The sequence below is a fragment of the Melanostigma gelatinosum genome (genome assembly GCF_949748355.1).
Source record: "Melanostigma gelatinosum genome assembly, chromosome: 9".
Taxonomy (NCBI): Eukaryota; Metazoa; Chordata; class Actinopteri; order Perciformes; family Zoarcidae; genus Melanostigma; species Melanostigma gelatinosum.
The window spans coordinates 8,093,908-8,114,325 of NC_136642.1; the positions used below are offsets into that span (position 1 = coordinate 8,093,908).

Below are 20,418 nucleotides of genomic sequence, written 5' to 3' on the forward strand. Positions count from 1 at the left end.
ATATCTATTAAAAATCATCTTTGATATATTGATCATCATCACCGATTGGCCAGCACCAGACTCACAGCCACGGAGAGGACCGGCAGCAACCCACCGTGAATGGCAGCTGCCCCTTCCTTCTCCAGACAGTGTTCATACCTCTCAAAGTCTACCTCTCTGGCTGCACACACGTGGTCAACGCGGCAGTCGCTGTCACACTCTGTCAGGTCGTAGCTGACTGAGTTGAACTCGTAGTACTTTTGTAGGTAGCAGCGGCCGTTAGCGATGCGCTCTAGAGCCTGATGCATGGAGGCCGGGGAGGCGTCTGGTATTCTGAAGCTCTCTGTCAGGCGGTACTCCTTCTCCCAGCGTCCGCGGGCTGCATTAGCGTGTGTCAGGTTCAGATAATGCGTCACCACATCCTGAGTGTGTACAAACGTGTGGTTTGAAAAGCAGAAACGAAACAATAAAGTATTTCGGGTTTTTTTTGTTTGTTGAGGCTGTGTATTGCAGCTAAGAAAGACACAATGTGAAAGGAAATGATACAGACTGGCCTTGACTTACTTTGACCTGGAGCGTTTGAGGGTCGTATTCAAAAACACGGATCCCAGGGTTGTTTGCTCCATCCTTGACTCCAGGAAGTGTTGTTTTCCACGGTGTGACGCCTGGGCTGAGGAACATCGTACTGATAGGAGAGCCTGATTAACACAGTATTATGGGCCTAAAGGTCAAAGGTACCATCTGGACACTAGGCGTGAGTCACTGTGCATAACAGTGCGGAAATAGAGTAAAAACGAAACAATATAAATACCAATCAACACTAACATGTAAAACAGGAGAAAGCACTCATAGTGGCAATAGTATTCCAACAGTGAGAACTTACCCTCCGAGTTGTAAAACATCCGGAAGCTATCGGTATGATGATGGCCAAAAAACTGTCCAAGTATGACTGAGTAGTGCCTCTGAATTAAGTCCAAGTATAGCTTGTTGAATTTAGGCGTGAACCACGGCTTACTTCTCTTCTTCTCAAAGAAACCTGGGGGAACGTGACCAATGATGTACACCTGGAAGTGAAACCAGTGCAGAGTTAGAAAAAAATGGTCTTTTTTTCATTCGAGGTAGACAGACTTAAATGCGCTCATCTTTTTGCAAAGCATGAGATGAATTGGGCTGCGCCCTTAGATTTAGGAAGCAGACGCTTCCTAAATCCGTGAGATGATTGTTTATACAGGGGGATATAAACTGAAAGTATTCTTCCGGTTAACCATGGTAACCAGCATTAAAAGAGGAATGAGTTATTCATGATTCACTGGATGATTTATTACCCTCTACTGTACGCAGCGATTAAAAAAAATCTTTTAAATTGAATTCAACACCTGCTACAAGGCACAGACAGACTAGATGCCTTGCCTTTTCTTTGTTGATGGCGGCCTCTGTAAGAACCTGGTCCGCCCAGCTAAACTGGCCCGCTGGGTCGTCCATGTCCCGGGTCAGCTTGTTCTGGTCATAGTAGAGATTAGTGTTAAGGACCAGCATCCTGAAACCTGTTCGATTCAGCAGCTTCTCTGTGTAATATCCACCTGCGTGAAGAAAAACATTGCGTAAAATGCATGACACAATTGGACGTGTGCTTTTAAATAATAGATAAGGTAATTTATTGATTCTTAGGGAAAAATAATTGTGTTATTATCAAAAGTATTCATCTCAAAGTATCACAGGAGACTCCATTAACCTTTTTTAAATGTTACTCTGGACTCTGGATCCAACCAGTCCTGCCACATTTCAGCTGTCTGGTTATACATGTAGTTTGGGCCGGCAGGAAGCTGGCTCTTAGGGTGGTAGTCATGGTTGCCCAGGGCAGAGTACACTTTAGTGTCTAAGGAAGGGCAGTAACGTACAACAATATAAGTTCATCCATACTACAACGTAACTGTAAATGTCGATTCCAGATATTGGCTCACTTAAATAGGCTACACACGATGTCTCTTTACCTCACACTTACTTGGAAACACCTGCTTTATAATGTGGGTAAGGTTACTGATAATGTGGAGCACTGCTTCTTCTCCCAGATCCTCGTTGGCTATATGTGGTGTGTCATCTCTGAGCAGCAAACAAATAGATAGTAAGGATTAAATCCTGAGTGGGGAAAGCGATTTGTTTTGGGGGGGACTCAACAAGCCAGCAAGATTCGTGAAACATGTTACAATCCCACCTAAAGCGGATACATACCCTGTCCATACTATGAAGTCCGGGTCAGGTAGAATATCCTTCATGGCATACACAGAGGAGTTGATAAGGAGCCATGGCGAATCACAAGCATAGTCTCCAAATTTCCCCGCATTGGCTGCGGGTCGTTTGCCACTCGATGCGCACACAAGTTCAGGATTATCGGTCAGTTTGTATGTTGGGTCCCAGTGCTGATCCGTGATGTGCCAGAAGTTTCCTGGATAAAAACGATGCGTAATTGCGCATATGAAGTCGTCCCCGCGCTATAAACATTTTAACGTACAACAATGTAATTTACCTGACAGTGCAGCAACCTCCTTAAAAAGCAGCCAAGATAGGAGCAGCCTTACTGTGGACATGTTGAACTCGTCGAAGAAATCAAAAGTCCAACTAAAGTCAAGTGCAGGTTTGAGAGGTAAGTCTATAAAGGACAAATAGAGATAAGATGCAGCTATGACGCGTCTTTAGCCCGAAGGTGGTCCATTGGGATTTCTCTGCAAAATATATGCTCTATATTTGTTGCATCTATTGTTTCAATTGAATTAAAACGAAGATTATCAACCTGAATTTCCCGACTGCGGGAATAATAAAGGATTATCTTATTTTATCTTCTACACCTGTCAGCCTAGACGTTCAAACGCAAGTGTGCATTATTTTCTGAATTAAAAGGAGAAGTTGGCTAGCTGCACTTAAACAGGTCTTGGGAAGCAGGACCAGAACAAATCAACCGTGGTAACCTAAGCTATAAACCAGTGGTCAATGATTCAAAAATGATGTCCACTCAAGCGATTAATTGATTGAACAGTGTAATGACTAGACAATATATTTATAGGCTCCATATACTGCCTACACTAATCAGTTCATGCCGTTCTCTTTATAACTTTGAGTCATACCTGCCTTGCTCCATGCAAACTATTTTTATGTGGGCTGAAGATAAAATTAGTCGGCTTATTTTTTACAGTTGACCTCTTTCGCATGTACATTTGAGGCAGAGTAGTACAATATCTGTATGTGTTCACAGCACAAGTGGTACGTGTGTTTTATTTAATCCGTGTGTAAATGTTTTAATTACTGTAAATGTAATATTTCATATTAAAAATGTTTTACGGTGGGCATGCTGCCTTCAGGTGATCCTCGTACTTCCCGGAGATATGGTTGCAACTGTAGATAATATTTTAAATTGTCACAGGAAGCAAATATCTCACCTGGCAGTTGATTGTCGACAGTACGACATTACTCCAGCAGAAGAACATATAGAATGTGAATATTAAGATATTTTAGAATCCGGAATTGTTAAAAGCTTGATAAAATACAGCCTAACCTTATTTTATACATATTATATGACGCTTTACGATTCCTAACTGACGAATGTATATAATAAAGTAAATTAGATTTTTAAACAGTTGGTATCGTTTCCACAGCAATTGTCCAATTGCAACGGATGCAACAATAACCTCTTCGTAGTAAAAGCAATATGTCCAACATAACTTGAAGGCAGCACAGCTCTGGGTTAAGTATTTTTCGTTTCCACCCCGAGTTTTGCCTTTCAGGCACTCCTTTCTTCAGTGCTGTATACAGCTCCAACAAGCAATATCAACTACAAATTTGTAATTCGAAGATAAATGTATGGTTATAGCCATTGTTGCGAGTTTAAGCAGCGGAAAAGATAGTATTTGTACACACAAATGGAAGAACTACTGTCTGACCAAATATAATCAGGGCTAAAACACCCTGTGGTTCACTTGGGTTCGCGGGACTTTTGCTACGCGCATGCGCCCTATATTGACTTTGGCGCGCGGGACTATAAGGAAGTCTACTGAACGGCGTGTGACTGTTGTACAGCATTATTAACATATCAGCTTAATTACAAGGAAGCAGCATGTGGAGCCACGGTGAGTTTAATTACCACACTGTTGACTAACAGTTACTTAATTAAGTACCTGTTAGTTAGCTCACTAGCTACTTTGTTGTTGTGGTAGGTGGTGACGTTTTTTTAATTGGAAGAATAAACGGGAATTTATCTCAACTGTCTCTGCCATCTTCTTCTTCTTCTTCTTCTTCTTCTTCTTCTTCTTCTTCTTCTTCTTCTTCTTCTTCTTCTTCTTCTTCAGGAGGAAACAATGAGTCGAGTACGGTCGGAGGCTACACTCAGTCTCCAGGGGGCTTTGCATCACCTGCCCCATCCCAGGGAGAGAAGAAAGGGGTTCGTAACGTGACTGAAGTCTGACGTTACACTACAATTTCTTCACAACAAACTAGAAATTTGCACATTCATATTCTGAATAGATGACGTTTATCAGCTTATCAAAAGATTTTGTTGACATCTCTTCGTGTACTGATGGACTACTGACGTGTTTTGCAGAGAACCCGGGCCTCACAGATAATCCCCTGCACAGTTTCTCAGCTGATGTCTGCCTCCCAGGTGGACGAGGCCTTCAAAGTAGGAGACGTTGAAGTTGCTCAGGTGAGAAGAAGCAAAGCAGAGACTACAAAGTGGCACAACATGGCAACAACAGTCCAAAGCTCAAAGATATTCAACAAGAGACAACAGAAAGCTGGAATGATTTGTTTCAATCATTCATCAAGCTAAAAAGCCAAACATTTCCAAGTTATAGTTTCTCAAATGGTGATGGTTTGGTGTCATATTATAGTACACTTAATATCTAGAGGGTTTGGAGTGCTGACATTTCATAGAGAACAATGACTAATCAAGAAAATAATGATCAGATCAACCTATTGTTAAAATAGTTGTTAGTAGCATCCCTAGTTGTCAGATTAGTGATCAACTACTTGATTCAACTACAGCATTCAAATTAAAAAAAACAGCTGCACCACCAGTCCGTCAAGCTCCTGAAGTTCGCGGATGACACCACCCTCATGGGCTCATCTCTGGTGGGGATGAGTCCGCCTACAGGTGGGAGACTGACCATCTGGTGACCTGGTGCGGTCTGAACAACCTAGAGCTCAACGCTCTAAAGACAGTGGAGATGGTTGTGGATTTCAGGAAGAACGCAGCCCCACCAGCCCCTATCACCCTGTGTGACTCCCTCGTCGACGTGGTGGAGTCCTTCCGCTTCCTGGGCTCCATCATATCCCAGGACCTCAAGTGGGAGCTGAACATCAGCTCCATCACCAAGAAGGCTCAGCAGAGGATGTACTTCCTGAGGCAGCTGAAGAAGTTCAACCTGCCAAAGACAATGATGGTGCATTTCTACGCAGCCATCATTGAGTCCATCCTCTGCTCCTCCATCACGGCCTGGTACGCTGCAGCCTGCCCTTGTCGTTGGCCGTATCATTCGCTCTGCTGAGAGGGTGATTGGCTGCAACCTGCCATCCCTCCAGGACCTGTTCGCTTCAAGGACCCTGAAGCGCGCAAGAAAGATTGTAGCCGACCCCTCTCACCCTGGACATGATCTGTTTGTGCCCCTTCCATCTGGCATGTTATTGTTTACTGTTAAATGTTACACACCACCCGCCACAACAAATTCCTTGTAGGTGCAAACTCCCATGGCAATAAACGGTTCTGATTCTGATTCTGATTCTGAAATGGACATAATCTGTAAGCCACTTTTTGTTGATCTCACTGTTGGACAACGGTTCGTGTTCTGTGCTTTTAGGTCACCATCGTGGGTATCATCAGGAGCACCGACAAATCCATGACCAACATCCAGTACAAAGTCGACGACATGACCGGTGCGCCCATGGACGTGAAGCAGTGGGTGGACACAGAGGTCAGTGACGGAGCTTTGATCCTCGCACAAACAATTTAAGCAACGCTACTGTATTAAATCCCAATGACTGTAAAATATAAACACTTCCTGTTTCGACTGAGGGTGTTGCCACATAAGGAGAACTAGTTTATTGTTGGACGTGAGATCATTGGATCGCTTGGTTGGTAGTTTAACAATAGAGATCATTGCTGTGCATGAGGTCACTTTTTGTAAAATGTACAATATATACATGAAACATAGAATGAGTGGATTAAGCAAGGATAGAGACGGTCATACCAGCAGAATGGAAGATCAACACCCAGACCAATAATCCCACACTTTTTGCCACAAGTAAACACAGTAAAAAGCAGAATGTTGTTTTATTTCCTGTTCAGAAACTGAAGCATATTTTTGTTTTGGTAAACTACTCGTATCAAGCCTCTTAGCAACGCTGTTGTTTTGGTGTGTCTATAGGACCCCGGTGTGGACAGCACTGTCCTGCCTCCGGGCACATATGTCAAAGTCTCTGGCAACCTGCGCTCCTTTCAGGTGAGTTTCCTGTTTTTTTAAAATCCTCTCCACAGTACCTAGAAACAAAGAGGAACCAGTGCTTTGTGATCTCTTGTGAAGCCATGTCCCCACTTGACATTTTGGCACGAAAGCTATTTTCATGAGCGGTTATGCTCTTGTGATGCTGTTGTAACAGCTTCTCTGTGAATTCGGGCCGTTCTTTAAATTGACTGTGTGAACCTTTGTCTTCCTCAGAACCACAGATCTGTCGTGGCGTTCGGTGTCAGGCCCCTGGAGGACATGAATGAAATCACCTCGCACATGCTGGAGGTTGTTCAAGCGCACTTGGCGCTCTGCAAACCTCAAGCCATGGTGAGACATCTTAAACGTAAACCTGAGCTGTCAGTCTATTGTGTCCTGTTTAAGTTAGCATTGAGAAACTCATCTAGTATGAACATCCCATCACTTTAAAGACACTGATGAGCTGGTAAAAACACCCACACACATCAATGTGAAGCTGAAAAGAACAAACATGATGTTTGTTGTACAACTCTTCTGCGAGGAGAGTAGACAGTAAAACAGGGATTCCCAAAGTGTGGTGCCTCTAGGTGGTGCGCGAGAGGAAAAGTGTAATGGGGTCTGATGGTGTAATAATATTAAATATAAAAAAAAATGTAATTTTAATTAAAAAAGTGGGATTTTTCACAAAATAAAAACATGAATCATAAAAATTCCCTTTGTAAGATTTAAAATTAAAAACGTACAATTTAATGAATGCACTTGAGCTCCTTCTGGCAGTCTTGCCGCCTGCCGCCAGTCGTACACACTAGCCAGCCTAGCTTGTGCGGCTAACGTCAGCTAACAGCGAACTTCATGCATTCAGCAACATTCATTTAAATATGCTAAACTGGCTGAAATCGGGGAAACTGTCAGGTGGGACATCTGAAGCTATCAATCGTAAAAGAGGAGAGGGAGGGAGAGAGAGAGAGAGGAATCGGAGGCGAGGGGAACGGAGAGGTGCGTGGGGAGAGACCGGGAGAAGAAATCGAACGGGAGTCAGAGGAAGATGATGGAGGAGACCGAAAAGGAGGAAGGGATAGCACAGACAAATCGGGAGCACATCGGCCCATCGAGTAAAAAAGGTAAAAAGGTAAAAAAGAGGAAATGAGAGTGAGCATCAGACTGGGGAAAAAAAGAGGAAATATGATGAAAATGATCTGTGTCTGGGCTTCACTTGGATTGGCAACGCAGATTCCCCAAAGCCACAGTGCTGGTGTGCAGTGAGGTTCTGGCTAACAGCTGTCTGAAACCCTCTTATTTACGTCGCCACCTGAACACCAAGCATGCCAGTGCAAGTCAAAAGCCCCTTTCATATTTTAATATCGAAATTGGAGGAGTTACAAAATAGCCAAAAACAACTGGAGTCTCATTCATGTGTTGGTCTATAAATGACGCACTACGGGCTTCATATCTGGTCAGTTACAGAATAGCGAGAAAGGGGCTACCGCACACAATCGCCGAAGACGTGAGCTTGCCAGCTGCCAGAGAGATGGTGGAATGTATGATTGGGGAGAAAGAAGCAAAAAAGTTGGACATGATCCCGGTGTCCAACAACACTGTGTCGCGCCGCATCGATGCTTTGTCTGAAGACATCCTGGCTACATTAGTCTGTCATTAATTGTAAATTAAATGTGACAATCTGCCTCTGAGCCTGTGCGTGTGTCCTCGCATCCGTATTGCTCTTTAAAAGTGACGCCTTGTGTAACTGAAAGTTATTGAAACTTTGTTGCAGTGTTTCAGGGCGTTTTCACACCCTTAGTTCGTTTGAAGGCGAACTAAGGCTCTGTTGCTTTTTAAATTTATTTTTATTCAGGGGGGGGGGGGTGCGCGGCCTAAAAAGTTTGGGAACCGCTGCAGTAAAACACTGTTATGTAGTACATTTCCTTTTCTCTGGCCTTTCTTGAGCAGGACTGGAATTAGCTCGTTTCACATTTCTAAGTATGCATCTTCTATCTTTGGGGATGTTCTTTGTGCTGTTAACAAGAAACAGTGACCACAGCTTTGTTTTGTGTCTCTTTCAGTCGAGTGCTGGAGGAGGAGGAGGAACAAAGGGCAGTGACGTCACGCCGATCTCTCAACCGGCCATGGAGAGCCAGGGAGGGAGCTATGAAGGCGCCAACGACATGGTTAACAATGGGTTAAGTGCAAACCAGAACCAGGTGAGCCTAAATTATGTGTCAATGTTAAGATTTTACAATACACTACTTTTAAATTGTCATGAATGAATTTGACTGTTAACACAAATGTATGGACTTTTTTTGTTTGAGAAAACAATGTGGACAAAAACAGTATCTACAAATAAATATTTGATTTTGATATTTGCCTTGTCACATATGCACAGAGAAAGAAGTTTCACCACACGATGCTCAGTTTCTCTCACTTCCTGTCCCTCCTTATTACAGCAATGAATGACATGAAAATAGTTTACTCATAAAAAATGTTTTTATGTACTTGCAGTTTGAGGCTGTGTGCATGTTTCCTCATGTGTCGTTTTATCTCACAAGGTGCTGAGTTTGATAAGAGGCAGCCGCGACAAAAAGGGCATCAGCATTCAGGAGCTGAAGCAGAGACTCGGAATCATGAGCATGAATGTCATAAAGTAAGCAAAGTTCCGCTTTAAGTCGTAAAGGGATAACCCGTAAAATAATATTTACACTCTGGTGAGTTCGGAAAGTAAAGTCAGTTACTATTCACGACTTCTCCCTGAGATGATAGGCAGAGCATTGAATTAACGATATTATCGGGTGACTTTTGGGAGATGGCTCATTGACACTGAATTCATGATTTTCACTGTTTATATAAAAAGATAATATTATTCATATCTCCCTTTGTGCTTGAACAGGCAAGCAGTGGAATTCCTAAGCAACGAAGGTCACATCTTCTCCACCATCGACGACGATCACTACAAATCAACGGACAACGACGAATAGACTCCTTCGTGTTCTGTCACCAGTTATCTGAGTTTAATGTGATACCAGTCGATACGTATTAGAATCACAACCTCTCGGCCCTGAGAATCCTTTCTCTGTTCAGGTCCTGTGGTTGGCGTTAGTTGAAGAACACATGGTTTAGGTTTGGCGAGACCCTTTCACGCACACATCTGTCATCCTGAGTTCACTTCTGCTATTTTGAAATTCCCAAAGGTGTTGCTGTTGAGGAAGCCATTGTTAATACTGTTATTCTGTTTTTCTCACCTCCATTGTTAAAGCATTTTGTAATTTTTAATGTTTGGAACGTCAGTACTCGATATGTTTTGTCTATGTAACTTTACTTTTGCCAAAATTAAAAGATTATACAAAATACAGTTGGGTCGTTTACCAGTAACTCTTGTTTCATAATTTAAACATACACCATTTAAGTTGTATTTTTCAAACTTAATAATGTAGTCTGTACAGTGGGCTTAGAAATTGTTATGGCCCTTTCACCTTTCCACATTTTGTATTGAACCTTCACTTGAGACGAATACAACCCCCGTTTCCCGTGACAAACAAGCAATTTGTGCAAATGAATTAACATGTAAATGCGAAATCTTTCATTTACATGTGTAACTATTTTGCATCCGGTATCTTAGGGTCACTCTTTAGAGGTTTGTCTTGATTAAGTCCACCTGTGGCATATTCAGTTGGGGCAGGATGCAGAAATGTAGACCAACACATCTGTCAACAAGGCTGCACTGGTTCACAGCTTTGACTCAAATTTGAATAAACCACATCGGTCTGAGTTGATTCTGAAGCCACTTTAATAGTGATGATACATCTCTTAAATACAAAATAAAACTCCACACAAATGAATCTACAGTATGGTGTTGAAATAAATGGTTCCAACCTTGAAAGAAATGGAGAGTACATCAACTTGATTTGTCCTTTTGTTATGTCTTTGGCAGTGAGTCAAAACCATTTCAAAAGAAAACAATAAGTAAAAAGAGGATTTGATACTATGTGTGGCACCTTTTTGTACTCTCAGATCATTAGTTTGCTGTCACAACTGGGAGCGCTTCTGCTATAGCATTACCATTACATGGCCATGCATGTGAGAAGCTACACATTTAACTGAGACTCATGCCACCCAGACTGGTTTGAGCCTTTTCTCTTTAGAGTTTGTATTTATACGTTGATACGATAGGAGGTTTCCACATATATCATCAAATGCCTGTACAATATCATGTAATACTCTGGGAAGCTTATACATATGCATTACATGAGGTAACAAGGTTATGATTCAACTCTGGTCATGTTCAAGGCTGTTTGTGGTGTTGTGATTTGACTATTATACTGGAAGGTGTTCCTGATGCTCCAGCAAGGACTAAAAAACTGCTAAGAATTGCACAGTATCATGGTATTTTATGCAAACAATATTTAGGATTTCATGGACAGGTTGCTTGGTCTGACTATAAAGACCCACAATACAAGTCTATCCCACACTGGTACAATAAAACACAATTATTCGAGATAAGAGAGCTTAAAAACTGCAACAAGACATTCTCCTTCGTCATTCTTAACTGCAGTCACCCATACGAGATATTCTGCTGCTGCAGTTTTGCAAAACTTTAGTAATATAAGACGTTCTCTTTTGCTTTGTTCACTACCATTGCGAAGGTCTCATTCACAGTTTCATAGTCATGGTCGCTGTCCACATCTGCTGCGATTTCACGCAGCTTTCCTGAAGAAGAAGAAGAAGAAGAAGAAGGGTTACAGTTAATCAATCAGTGGTGCCATAAATACCTACTAGAGCATCAACTGTGTATTTATCTGTATCCAAAAGTCGTCCCAAATGCACCATGGAGTAACATTTGCTACAAACTACAGTGTACCTCTGTAATAATTAGTAACGTAGCATTTTTTAAAGAATTGTTGGTTTGGTCTGAATAAAAAGGATAGAATAATGTCAGAATTGTCCTTTAAGTGTTGCCATTATGGCTGTAATCTATGCGATAAGAGTCTGCAGTAAGAGCTTCACCTTTTTTCTTCGACTCCTCCATTTCCACATACGTGTTTGGCAGAGCCTTGCCTGTGGTCCCTTCAGCTGATGCGTGCTTTCGGGGTACAAGTGGCGGCGGTTGAGCGTCCAAGATAGCCTGCACGATAAGAGGAAGTCAGAAACATTCAGCTTTTATTACATGCACGCTTCTTTACCACAGCAAAAAGTGGAAGCATTGTGTATTTGCATAGCCTGCCGTTTCTGACCGGATTAAGATTTCCTCAATGTCACATGATGAGAAAATGTGTTGATCTGTGACAGAGTCATGCTGTGGTGTGTTTTACAGAGCGAGATGAGACACACAACCTCATCTCAACCACAATAGATTCGAAATAGTTTGCGGGACTGTCATGTATGAAAAGCCATACTTACTGGAGGTGGAGGAGCTGGGGGCCTTCTTTTGCTGTTCAAAGTCAAATCGGCTAACTCCTTGGTTGGGACGCTTTTGTCCGGTCCTTGCTTGGACTTGCTTGCCTTGGATGTTTTCGTCAAGGGTTTTTTGGATGACTTCGAAGATGACGGCGTTCGCTTTGGTGGTCGAGGCGGAGGAGCTGCATCTGAGTTCCCCTGTTTGTGAAATTCATAAAGGAACGTGTCTGTCACCTCAGTAACCCGATCCACATGGCACTTAGGTGGCTGACCGCTGGGCCATGGCAGGGCGTCCTGGGTAAAAGAGACGGACATGGAGAGCCACTGGGTTGGGATCTCGAAACAGTGGTCTGGCCTGTGCAGAAAGCTTGCCTGTATGGTGGGCTCTAACAGGGCCTGCTCTATTCTGAGACATGCGAACCCAAACAGGGGATCAGTCTCGAGTTCGGTGTCCCGGCTCACCACTTTCACATCCAGCGGCAAACTGAACTGCTTACCTAAGTCTTCGAGTCTGTACTTCTTGTTATCGGCGATCACCTCCACAAAGTGACCCTGCATGTACAGAGGCAGAAAGATCTCCTCTCTCTCATCCCCCTGCTTGACCTCCTTTTCGTCATCATCATCATCATCTTCATCATCTGGCTCTTGTAGACGCTGACACAAAAGAGCCTCGACGGCCTGCTTCTGTCCCTGCCTGCTATCACAAGGCAACTCCATCGTTTCGCAGCGAACAACCTCCAGCTGTTCGCCCACACTGAGGGCAGGCAGGCCTTCCTCCTCATCTCCCTCACAGCTCCTTGTTACACCCACCTTCAGACCCGGTGCCTGGATTGAAGCGACGTACAGCTCGTACACTGAATTAAACTCTCTTGGCCGCCTCCGTAATCGTCCACCATATTGCTGAGATACCAGGAAGTACTGCTGTGTCTTTCGGCTCTTCAAGCTGGATATTAAAACCATGGCAGATGTTCCTATCTTGTGGAAAACCAGGTGGCTGTTCTTGCTGAGTTCTGGCAGCCAGGTGCACCTGAACAGAGAGTGGGTTTCTGGGCCCTCCAATATCTCTACTACTGTCGGGAAGGATTCCTCCGGCTGGGAAAGGACCTCCGTCAGACTGAGCGGGGTCACAAAATTCACATCATTGCACATCTCGGTGACATCGACCACATCCACCTCTAAGCTGGACGGAAACTTGAAGATGTTTTTCCTCACTGTACAAAAGAAATTAGAGAAATTATGTTAAGAAATGTAGAAGAGGAACTTGATGAAGTACAGTGTGCTTCTTCAGTGATGGAAGATATATTCAAAACCTTTACTGTAAGCAAAAGTACAACGAGTAAAAGTATACAGTGTCAAACTTCTAATGATACAGATTAATGATTGGGTTTTTAAGATCTTATCGTTGAGTAAACCAAAACCACATTCCACTGTGATTGCTACACAATGAGAAAGAAGAAAAATTATTATACAAACAATTATAATCATAATCATCGTCATAAGGTTAACAATGTTATTAAAAAAGGATCATTTTAAAATATATATATATTGTTTTTAAAGTAGAGAGGAAAGAGATGAAAGAACGGGCAAATAAACCGGCCACCTTGACGATATATGAACAAACAAACAGGCAACAGGAAAGCATTCAGGAGTAGTCGAGGACACATGTAAGCAGGCAAACAACTTATAAAAAAAGGGTAATTTACACACAAACAATACATTTTGATCATATAAACAATATGGAAATAATCTGTTTGCAAGATACAGATAGCATATAAGAAGAATGAAAATAAGTTATTCTCACTGCTCATGATGGCGTGGACCTGGTATATTGGGCTGAGGACAAGGGGCCGTTCACACTTGGTGGTGTTGACGAAGCGAAACTGTCGACTGCGCAGGCTGGGCGAGGACATGATCTCCGCCAGAGTGAAGCGCTCCTCGTTTTCGCACTCTTTGAACTCCCCTTGGGAAGAAATTGGGATACACACTTCTGCGGAGGCTCCCTGTTGTCCTCGAACGTGGCAGCGCACCTGATCCTCCTGGCCCTCATGCCGCTCAATGGAGAGCACCGTCAAAGCTCTGCCGGCCCCCAGGGTGAAATCGCCAACGCTGATCTTGGAGCGGCTGATGAACGTGAAGGGAAGGCAGGACTCCAGGCCCACGGGCCTCAGGCTCACCAGCTCCTCGATGGTACCGTACGGCCTCTGATCTGGAACAACCTTGAAGAAACCTGAGGAAAGAGCACCAAGTGTTCAGCGGGCAGCTGTGAAGCAACACTCGCGGTTCTCACAAGAATCGTGTCTAAAGACCGACCTGTGTGGTTGATAGGCAGCTCAAACGTCTCATTGTTGCCGATGTCTTCGCAGCAAACTGACAGGAGCTCAATGCCAATAACCTTTATTAGATCCCCAGTAGAAAAGCTCACTTCACTGCCAGAAAGTTCATATATCGACCCTGAAACGGAGATTGAGAATTTGACCAAAGAAGGAACTAAATAACAAGATCAGCAATGAGCAGGTATATCAGGGATAGAGAACAATTATAAGATAATACAAAATAAATATTCATAATTACCATTCATGAGAAATAAAAACCTTTCAACTCAAACAAATAATCACTGTCTTATTTGGCAATAACGTCTGATTTGTGGTTGAGAAAAGAAAGAAACATACTAATGTATGCAACAGATACAATGACACAAAACTGTGTGTACAAACAATTTGTGTAGTGATCTAATCTCTTCAGATAATCTCGAATCTCTTTTGTCCTCATCTGCCCTCACAGTTTCCGTTCACAACCAACAATGCAATCAAATGCCTACCTTGGAAATACACTCCAGAGCAAACTTGTAGAATTTTTGGCAGACAAGAGTTGTCAAATGAAGCAATCAGTTGTTGAAGCGGCAACGCAGTCGAGCCTGCCATCACTGTTGCCTCAGTGTGCTGCGATCCAAAGTGAAGGCAGACAGCAAATGGCAAGTGAAGCATAAAGGAGGTTGCTCTCTCAGTCAAAAACCACAAATGTGAATGAGGAAGTCACAGGAGCTGTTTGCACAATGCTTGCATTTTTACAGGCGGACGACAAGCGATATGACTGAGTTGTGAAAGAAGATGTCAAAGTTATTATTCTGTTGTTCATTTGATTGCAGCATTAACACCAAATAAAGCAAATGGACCAAGATACTCCAGGATATATACCCATATTAGGAAATGTGTCATGTTTGTGTGCGTGTGTGTTTTAGAAGTAAAAACATTTGTTATGTGCACACATAACACACAACTCTTTTTTTATTGTTATGCACCATTCACCAAGTCAAATTCCTTGTATGTGTAACGCACTTGGCAATAAACGGTTCTGGTTCTGATTGCGGGATAACATACTCCACTCTCAAATGGACACATTTAATTGTTCTCTATGAGGATTGTTTCAACGTCTAAAATATGCCCAAAAACGAATCTTGTTTTTGAATATCAAGATGGACTACTTGGCCAAACACAAACTGATATTGTTGTGTTTTGGCGTCAGCGCTGTGTAATAAAACACAACAATAATGGTTGATACTTGACATGTTTATCCCAGCCGAGCCACAAAAGGGATTCCCTGATCTTTTAGGGAACTGTACCACATTTCTTTCCAAATACAACCTTCCAGTGCCCTTCAAAGTGTGCCGTGACGCGTCTTTCATGCAGGGAACATACCCTCTCAAACTAGTTAAGCCACTTATAGTAGAAAAAGACAACCCCCTCACTTCCTGTAGAATAAACGAGGCATCCTCCCACCTCTGTGACATGACAAGCCCCTCACTCTCAAACCATTATGTCTCCACAACAACACGAATCAGACACATTTCAAAAAGCATTTTATTGCAGAATGCCTGTTTAGAGTCATATATCTGGGCTCTGAGAACCCCTAGTGGTTGTTCAGGGAATTCAAAGTTTTTCTTGTTCACTTTAATTGCCGCCACTTGATGTTCGTGATAATTTGACCCAATTTCAGTCTAAATTGTGTGGACATAATGTATTTTAATAATTATATTCGGTGTTCTACTTTGGATGTGATGTGTTTGAATTGGAAGACAGCAACTCCCAGTAACCCAAGGTGATGTTTACCCAGCATGCACTTCGGCTATGAGAAGATGAGGCAAGATGGCGACTAAAATAAGCAAAGAAAGTGCTCCTCCTTTTGATTGTCCATCATGGTGAGAAAATCCACATGCTGAAGTTGTAGCTGTCTGTTTGTAATGCAATATCAGATGCAAATGAGCAAAGCAGCGTTCACTCATTCATATAACTGATATTTTACGCAGAGATAAGCTTGTAGTAACTGTTGCTAGCGTTAGCAACTAAGCAAGCTAACTCGTTCACGTTGGTATTCATTTACAAATGGCGTTAGGTTTTATTGTCGTTTCTCCAAGGAAATGCTTCACGTGTTAAGGTTAAGGGTGTCTGTTATGAGCAGAATGGGTTAAGTGGTATTGATCGTGCGTTTTTTAAACATTTATTTGCCTTCGTTTTGGTCTTTAATAGCATTGCAATAGACTACGAACGCCACAAACGTTTCCATGAGAGGACTAACGTACAGGTCCCCCGTGCAAGCACTCGTTTATTATGAATAAACCTTCATGCATATCAAGAGAAACAAAGCTAGGCTAGTGATTTGTTGTAATGATCAACACTGCACAAATGCTCAGATTGTAGACTTTGTAAATGTTCAAAACGTTCACCAAGTGTTATCTTTCAGGGCAGGCAAGCCGCCTCAGGGGCTCCACCTAGACGTGATGAAGGGAGACAAACTGATGGAGGTAACTTGGCTATTTGACTATGCAAATCAGTTGAATGCACCAGATACGAGCCTGACGTTCCAATCTGTCCCAGATGTGTTGCACACTGGGACTTTCTTTGGCTTCATGGCTTCAAACGGTGCGAGAGCAAAATAAGCCCTGATATTTATGCCTTTCAGTGAGAAGAAACACTGCTCGGTTATGGCTCAGAGGCACAAAGACATTTTACATGACCTGTTAACCGGTTGTTTGAAAGACCTCGATTCACGGAAACTGTCTCTTCCTGTAGAAACTGATCATAGATGAAAAGAAGTACTACTTGTTTGGAAGGAACCCGGACTGGTGTGACTTCACCATCGACCATCAGTCATGCTCACGTGTACACGCTGCCCTGGTCTACCACAAACACCTGAAAAGGCTCTTTCTCATAGACCTGAACAGCAGTAAGACATCACTCACCATCACACTTGTATACTCGTGTTGTATTTAGAACCAGTGTCTGTCCACGGTAATGTAACATTCTGTCTTAACATTTGCAAACCACTTTATTTGATTTTCGCCATTTTAGCCCACGGTACTTTCCTGGGACACATCCGTCTGGAGGCACACAAGCCTCAGCAAGTTCCCATAGACTCTACGGTATCTTTTGGGGCCTCAACAAGGACCTACACCATCAGAGAGAAACCCCAGACCCAAGGCACCGCCGGCGACAGCAAGACGGGAGAGGATGAGGAGCTGAAAGGACTGCTCGGGCTTCCAGAGGAAGAGACGGAGCTGGAGGTACATTGAGTTTCTCGATAATAACGATATTCTCATACTCTCAAATATGAATTACATAAAAGGAGAAAGAAAATGGCAGCACCTTGTCTCTTAATCATCACATTTGTTGCCCACAAGGTAGACTGCTAATAGGCATTATGAAGTGTAACATAATTAATGTCGTTATCAATGCCTGTCTGCATCCTGCCAGAACCTGACGGAGTTCAACACGGCTCACAACAAGCGCATATCCTTACTGACTATTGAGGAGGGTAATCTGGAAATCCAGAGGCCTAAGAGGAAGCGGAGGAACTCCAGAGTTACCTTCAATGAGGACGACTCCATTATTAACCCAGGTATGAAGAATTCAAGGTTCTTTGTGTGGAGGTTTTACAGCATGTCACTGAAAAGGACCTTTAGGGGATTTTACTTTGGACCTCATCCAAGTTGTTTTTACAGGCAGTAAACATATTAAAGGTGCTTTATACGAGGAAGTGCCGACAGAGCTAACAGTATTTAGCTGAGAGGGAACTGGAGGGTGGGTGCTACACTTTTGCGACGACGCTGTCGGTCGGGGCGGCGTCATGAGCTGTAAACGCCGTATAAACGCAGTGCAGCACGGCGGCCGTGAACTTGCTATTTGGCGTTCTCTAATCCAGTAGACATTACTCCACTACTTGTTTGCAGCCATAATAATGCTCTGAATATAAAATGTAGCACCACTAAGTCATTTAAGTATTTTGAATGGGTTTTTGCAGTGAGGGGCCTCCCATCATGCTGTAAATATATAACCAAGCTATATCATATGTGTTAAAGCTATGTGATAAGATATGTGCATGTCTACTATTCTTCTTTTAGGAAACAAAAACATTCCTCGATCAATTTTAACACTTGTATTTTTAATACTTACAGAGGATATAGACCCCTCGGTGGGACGGTTTAGAAACATGGTGCAGACTGCGGTCATCCCCATCAAGGTGAGCTTTTATGTCACACAGCACAATATCAGTGCTATGTTTCAGCAAAAATATGACTTGGAATATGTATAACCGGTGATGTTAATACACTGTCCTATCTGCCGCAGAAACGCAGATCAGATGGTCACAACACTCTTGGTCTCGACGACCTGACTTCAAAGCGCATCCACGGCTACAGCTTGGGTGGTGGTCTCTATGGGGACTTGCCCCCCACCAGTCACGAGAACCAGCCGACAGGAGCTCCGGGAGGTGCTGCTATGCAGGGAGGGCTTCCTCTGCCCTTCCCCAATCCGGCGCCCGAGGTGGACCTGGCCCCAGAGGCTCCCCAGCCCCCCATCACACTCATCCCCACCCCCGTCACAGCCCCCTACCTTCCAGAGACACACAACGAGCCACGCAAAAAGAAGTATGCCAAAGAAGCTTGGCCGGGGAAGAAACCCACCCCTTCACTACTCATCTAACAGTTTGTCAAAGCTGCTGACTCTCAGGTTACCAGCAGATGCAGCAGGGACTGTGACCTGGCAGAGGGGGAGTCATTCACATCTCAATCTAGTTGTTTTTTTATTTTTATTTGTCGTGTTACTCATTGTTGTCACAAAAACAAAGTCACCACACAGTGGGGTCTGTCACAAGATATCACCAACATTGCTATGTCAGCAGTTGATAAGTTATAAAGCAGGAATAAAGCAGAAGTTTGATTGCAAACACAATTAACATAAATGTACAACACTTGGCAGTTAGCATTTGAGCCTCAGAGGTTTGTCTGTGAGCGACGGGCTACATGGATATGATTGTTTTGGTTAAGTTGTATTTTTTTTTTTTTTTTTTTACTTATCACTTTTTCAACATTTTTTTCACTCCGTCAGTGTTTTGATAATGCTGTTAAACAAATGGCAAAAACATACTTTTATATAAAATATTTTTGTGTGAAAAGTGATGACAGTCACAGAATCCAGACATGAAGTCAGTCTATCAAAACACAGGGCTGCTTTTTATTTTTAAAAACCTCTTAATATAATGTGAAGCCTTTCCATGACATGGGTTAGACCAATAGGACATCAACTCAAGTGTGTTGTATTTGTGCAACAAGCCACTAGATGGTGACTTGTGCGCAATGGTCAAAGTTGTCAGTGAGCTCTAGCTGCAGACTTGCAGCTACTGTTGTTTATGGCCTGTTGCACCAACCTCAACATTTCAAAATCTACACGGCATCTCGTGAAAGTGATGATGCAAACTCGTCGTTACTGATTTGGATTCTTCTGCAGATAAAAGCCACTTGCCGTGTCCAAACAGCATGTCGATCACATCTTTTTCTAATATATATTGAGTTTTAAATGGTTTGTAGTAAACTGTAAATGCAAGAATTTTACAGTTTTTTATGTTGGCAGTTAATTGGACTATTATGTAGGAACAGAATATAGTTTTAAATTGGAACGGTAGCACAGTAACAAATACTAACTCTGCTGCAAAATTTAAGAAATGCTCGTCAAAACACAAAAGGTTTGGATTTAGTATGTTTTCATGGTCGTGTAGCGTGTTAATATCTTTCCCTTGCAGAAGACTACAGTGCCGTTTTATACAGTGAACTGTTCATATTTAGTTTGCCCCGAACTGACTTAAGACATAGGAACCATCTTTGCACAGTAACAGAATATCAGTTATTCATGTCACACATTTGGAACATTATGTAACTGGTTGTAATTCCCAAATGGAAAGGTCCCATGAAATAGTGTTCTCACTTAGTTGGTGTTCCCCTTTGAGAGAGGCATCAGACTGCAAGCTGTTGATCTTATTTTAAACAAAGAGGCAAGTAGTTATAAGAGGAAGGGTCGAGTTGATGGAACATGCAGAAAGATCAGATGGTAATGGTTGGACTTCTTTGGTATAGCATTAAGTCAGCACTAAAGACGAGCTGTTTTCATGGGGTCTTCTAAGTCAAAGGTCGGAGATCAGAAATCAAAAGACGAGGTGTTTCACTTTTACAAACTGCTGGTGACTTGTCCTTGTGGATTTTGTAATCATACGACTGTAAATAAAAAATGAATTACTTTTGATTCAAAACTGTGCAGTGTTT

The 20,418-nt window shown here is 42.7% G+C and overlaps 4 protein-coding genes across 4 annotated transcripts; 2 read left to right on the forward strand and 2 right to left on the reverse strand.

The window, feature by feature from the left end:
• Nucleotides 1–38: 38 nt before the first annotated feature.
• smpdl3b (sphingomyelin phosphodiesterase acid like 3B) lies at nt 39–2,564 on the reverse strand (the record flags this gene model as incomplete). Its single annotated transcript, XM_079274965.1, has 8 exons — nt 39–401; nt 544–677; nt 863–1,043; nt 1,390–1,559; nt 1,712–1,855; nt 1,982–2,079; nt 2,209–2,422; nt 2,504–2,564. 8 exons carry the CDS (start codon nt 2,562–2,564, stop codon nt 39–41), a joined length of 1,365 nt encoding a protein of 454 aa, XP_079131091.1.
• Nucleotides 2,565–3,998: 1,434 nt separating this feature from the next.
• On the forward strand, nt 3,999–9,778 carry rpa2 (replication protein A2). Its single transcript, XM_079274879.1, has 9 exons — nt 3,999–4,097; nt 4,317–4,408; nt 4,568–4,669; nt 5,823–5,936; nt 6,390–6,464; nt 6,681–6,797; nt 8,507–8,644; nt 8,990–9,084; nt 9,328–9,778. Exons 1-9 carry the CDS (start codon nt 4,085–4,087, stop codon nt 9,413–9,415), a joined length of 834 nt encoding a protein of 277 aa, XP_079131005.1. The 5' UTR covers nt 3,999–4,084; the 3' UTR covers nt 9,416–9,778.
• A 434-nt stretch (nt 9,779–10,212) lies between these two features.
• themis2 (thymocyte selection associated family member 2) lies at nt 10,213–14,769 on the reverse strand. The gene is made up of 6 exons (XM_079276232.1): nt 14,650–14,769; nt 14,142–14,282; nt 13,633–14,058; nt 11,835–13,042; nt 11,442–11,559; nt 10,213–11,144 (listed from the first exon to the last, which is right to left on the reverse strand). The coding sequence occupies exons 1-6, from the start codon at nt 14,750–14,752 to the stop codon at nt 11,032–11,034; spliced, it is 2,109 nt and encodes a 702-aa protein (XP_079132358.1). The 5' UTR covers nt 14,753–14,769; the 3' UTR covers nt 10,213–11,031.
• A 1,187-nt stretch (nt 14,770–15,956) lies between these two features.
• ppp1r8b (protein phosphatase 1, regulatory subunit 8b) lies at nt 15,957–20,408 on the forward strand. The gene is made up of 7 exons (XM_079275328.1): nt 15,957–16,026; nt 16,569–16,629; nt 16,898–17,051; nt 17,177–17,388; nt 17,579–17,723; nt 18,280–18,344; nt 18,452–20,408. Exons 1-7 carry the CDS (start codon nt 15,974–15,976, stop codon nt 18,803–18,805), a joined length of 1,044 nt encoding a protein of 347 aa, XP_079131454.1. The 5' UTR covers nt 15,957–15,973; the 3' UTR covers nt 18,806–20,408.
• Nucleotides 20,409–20,418: the final 10 nt, after the last annotated feature.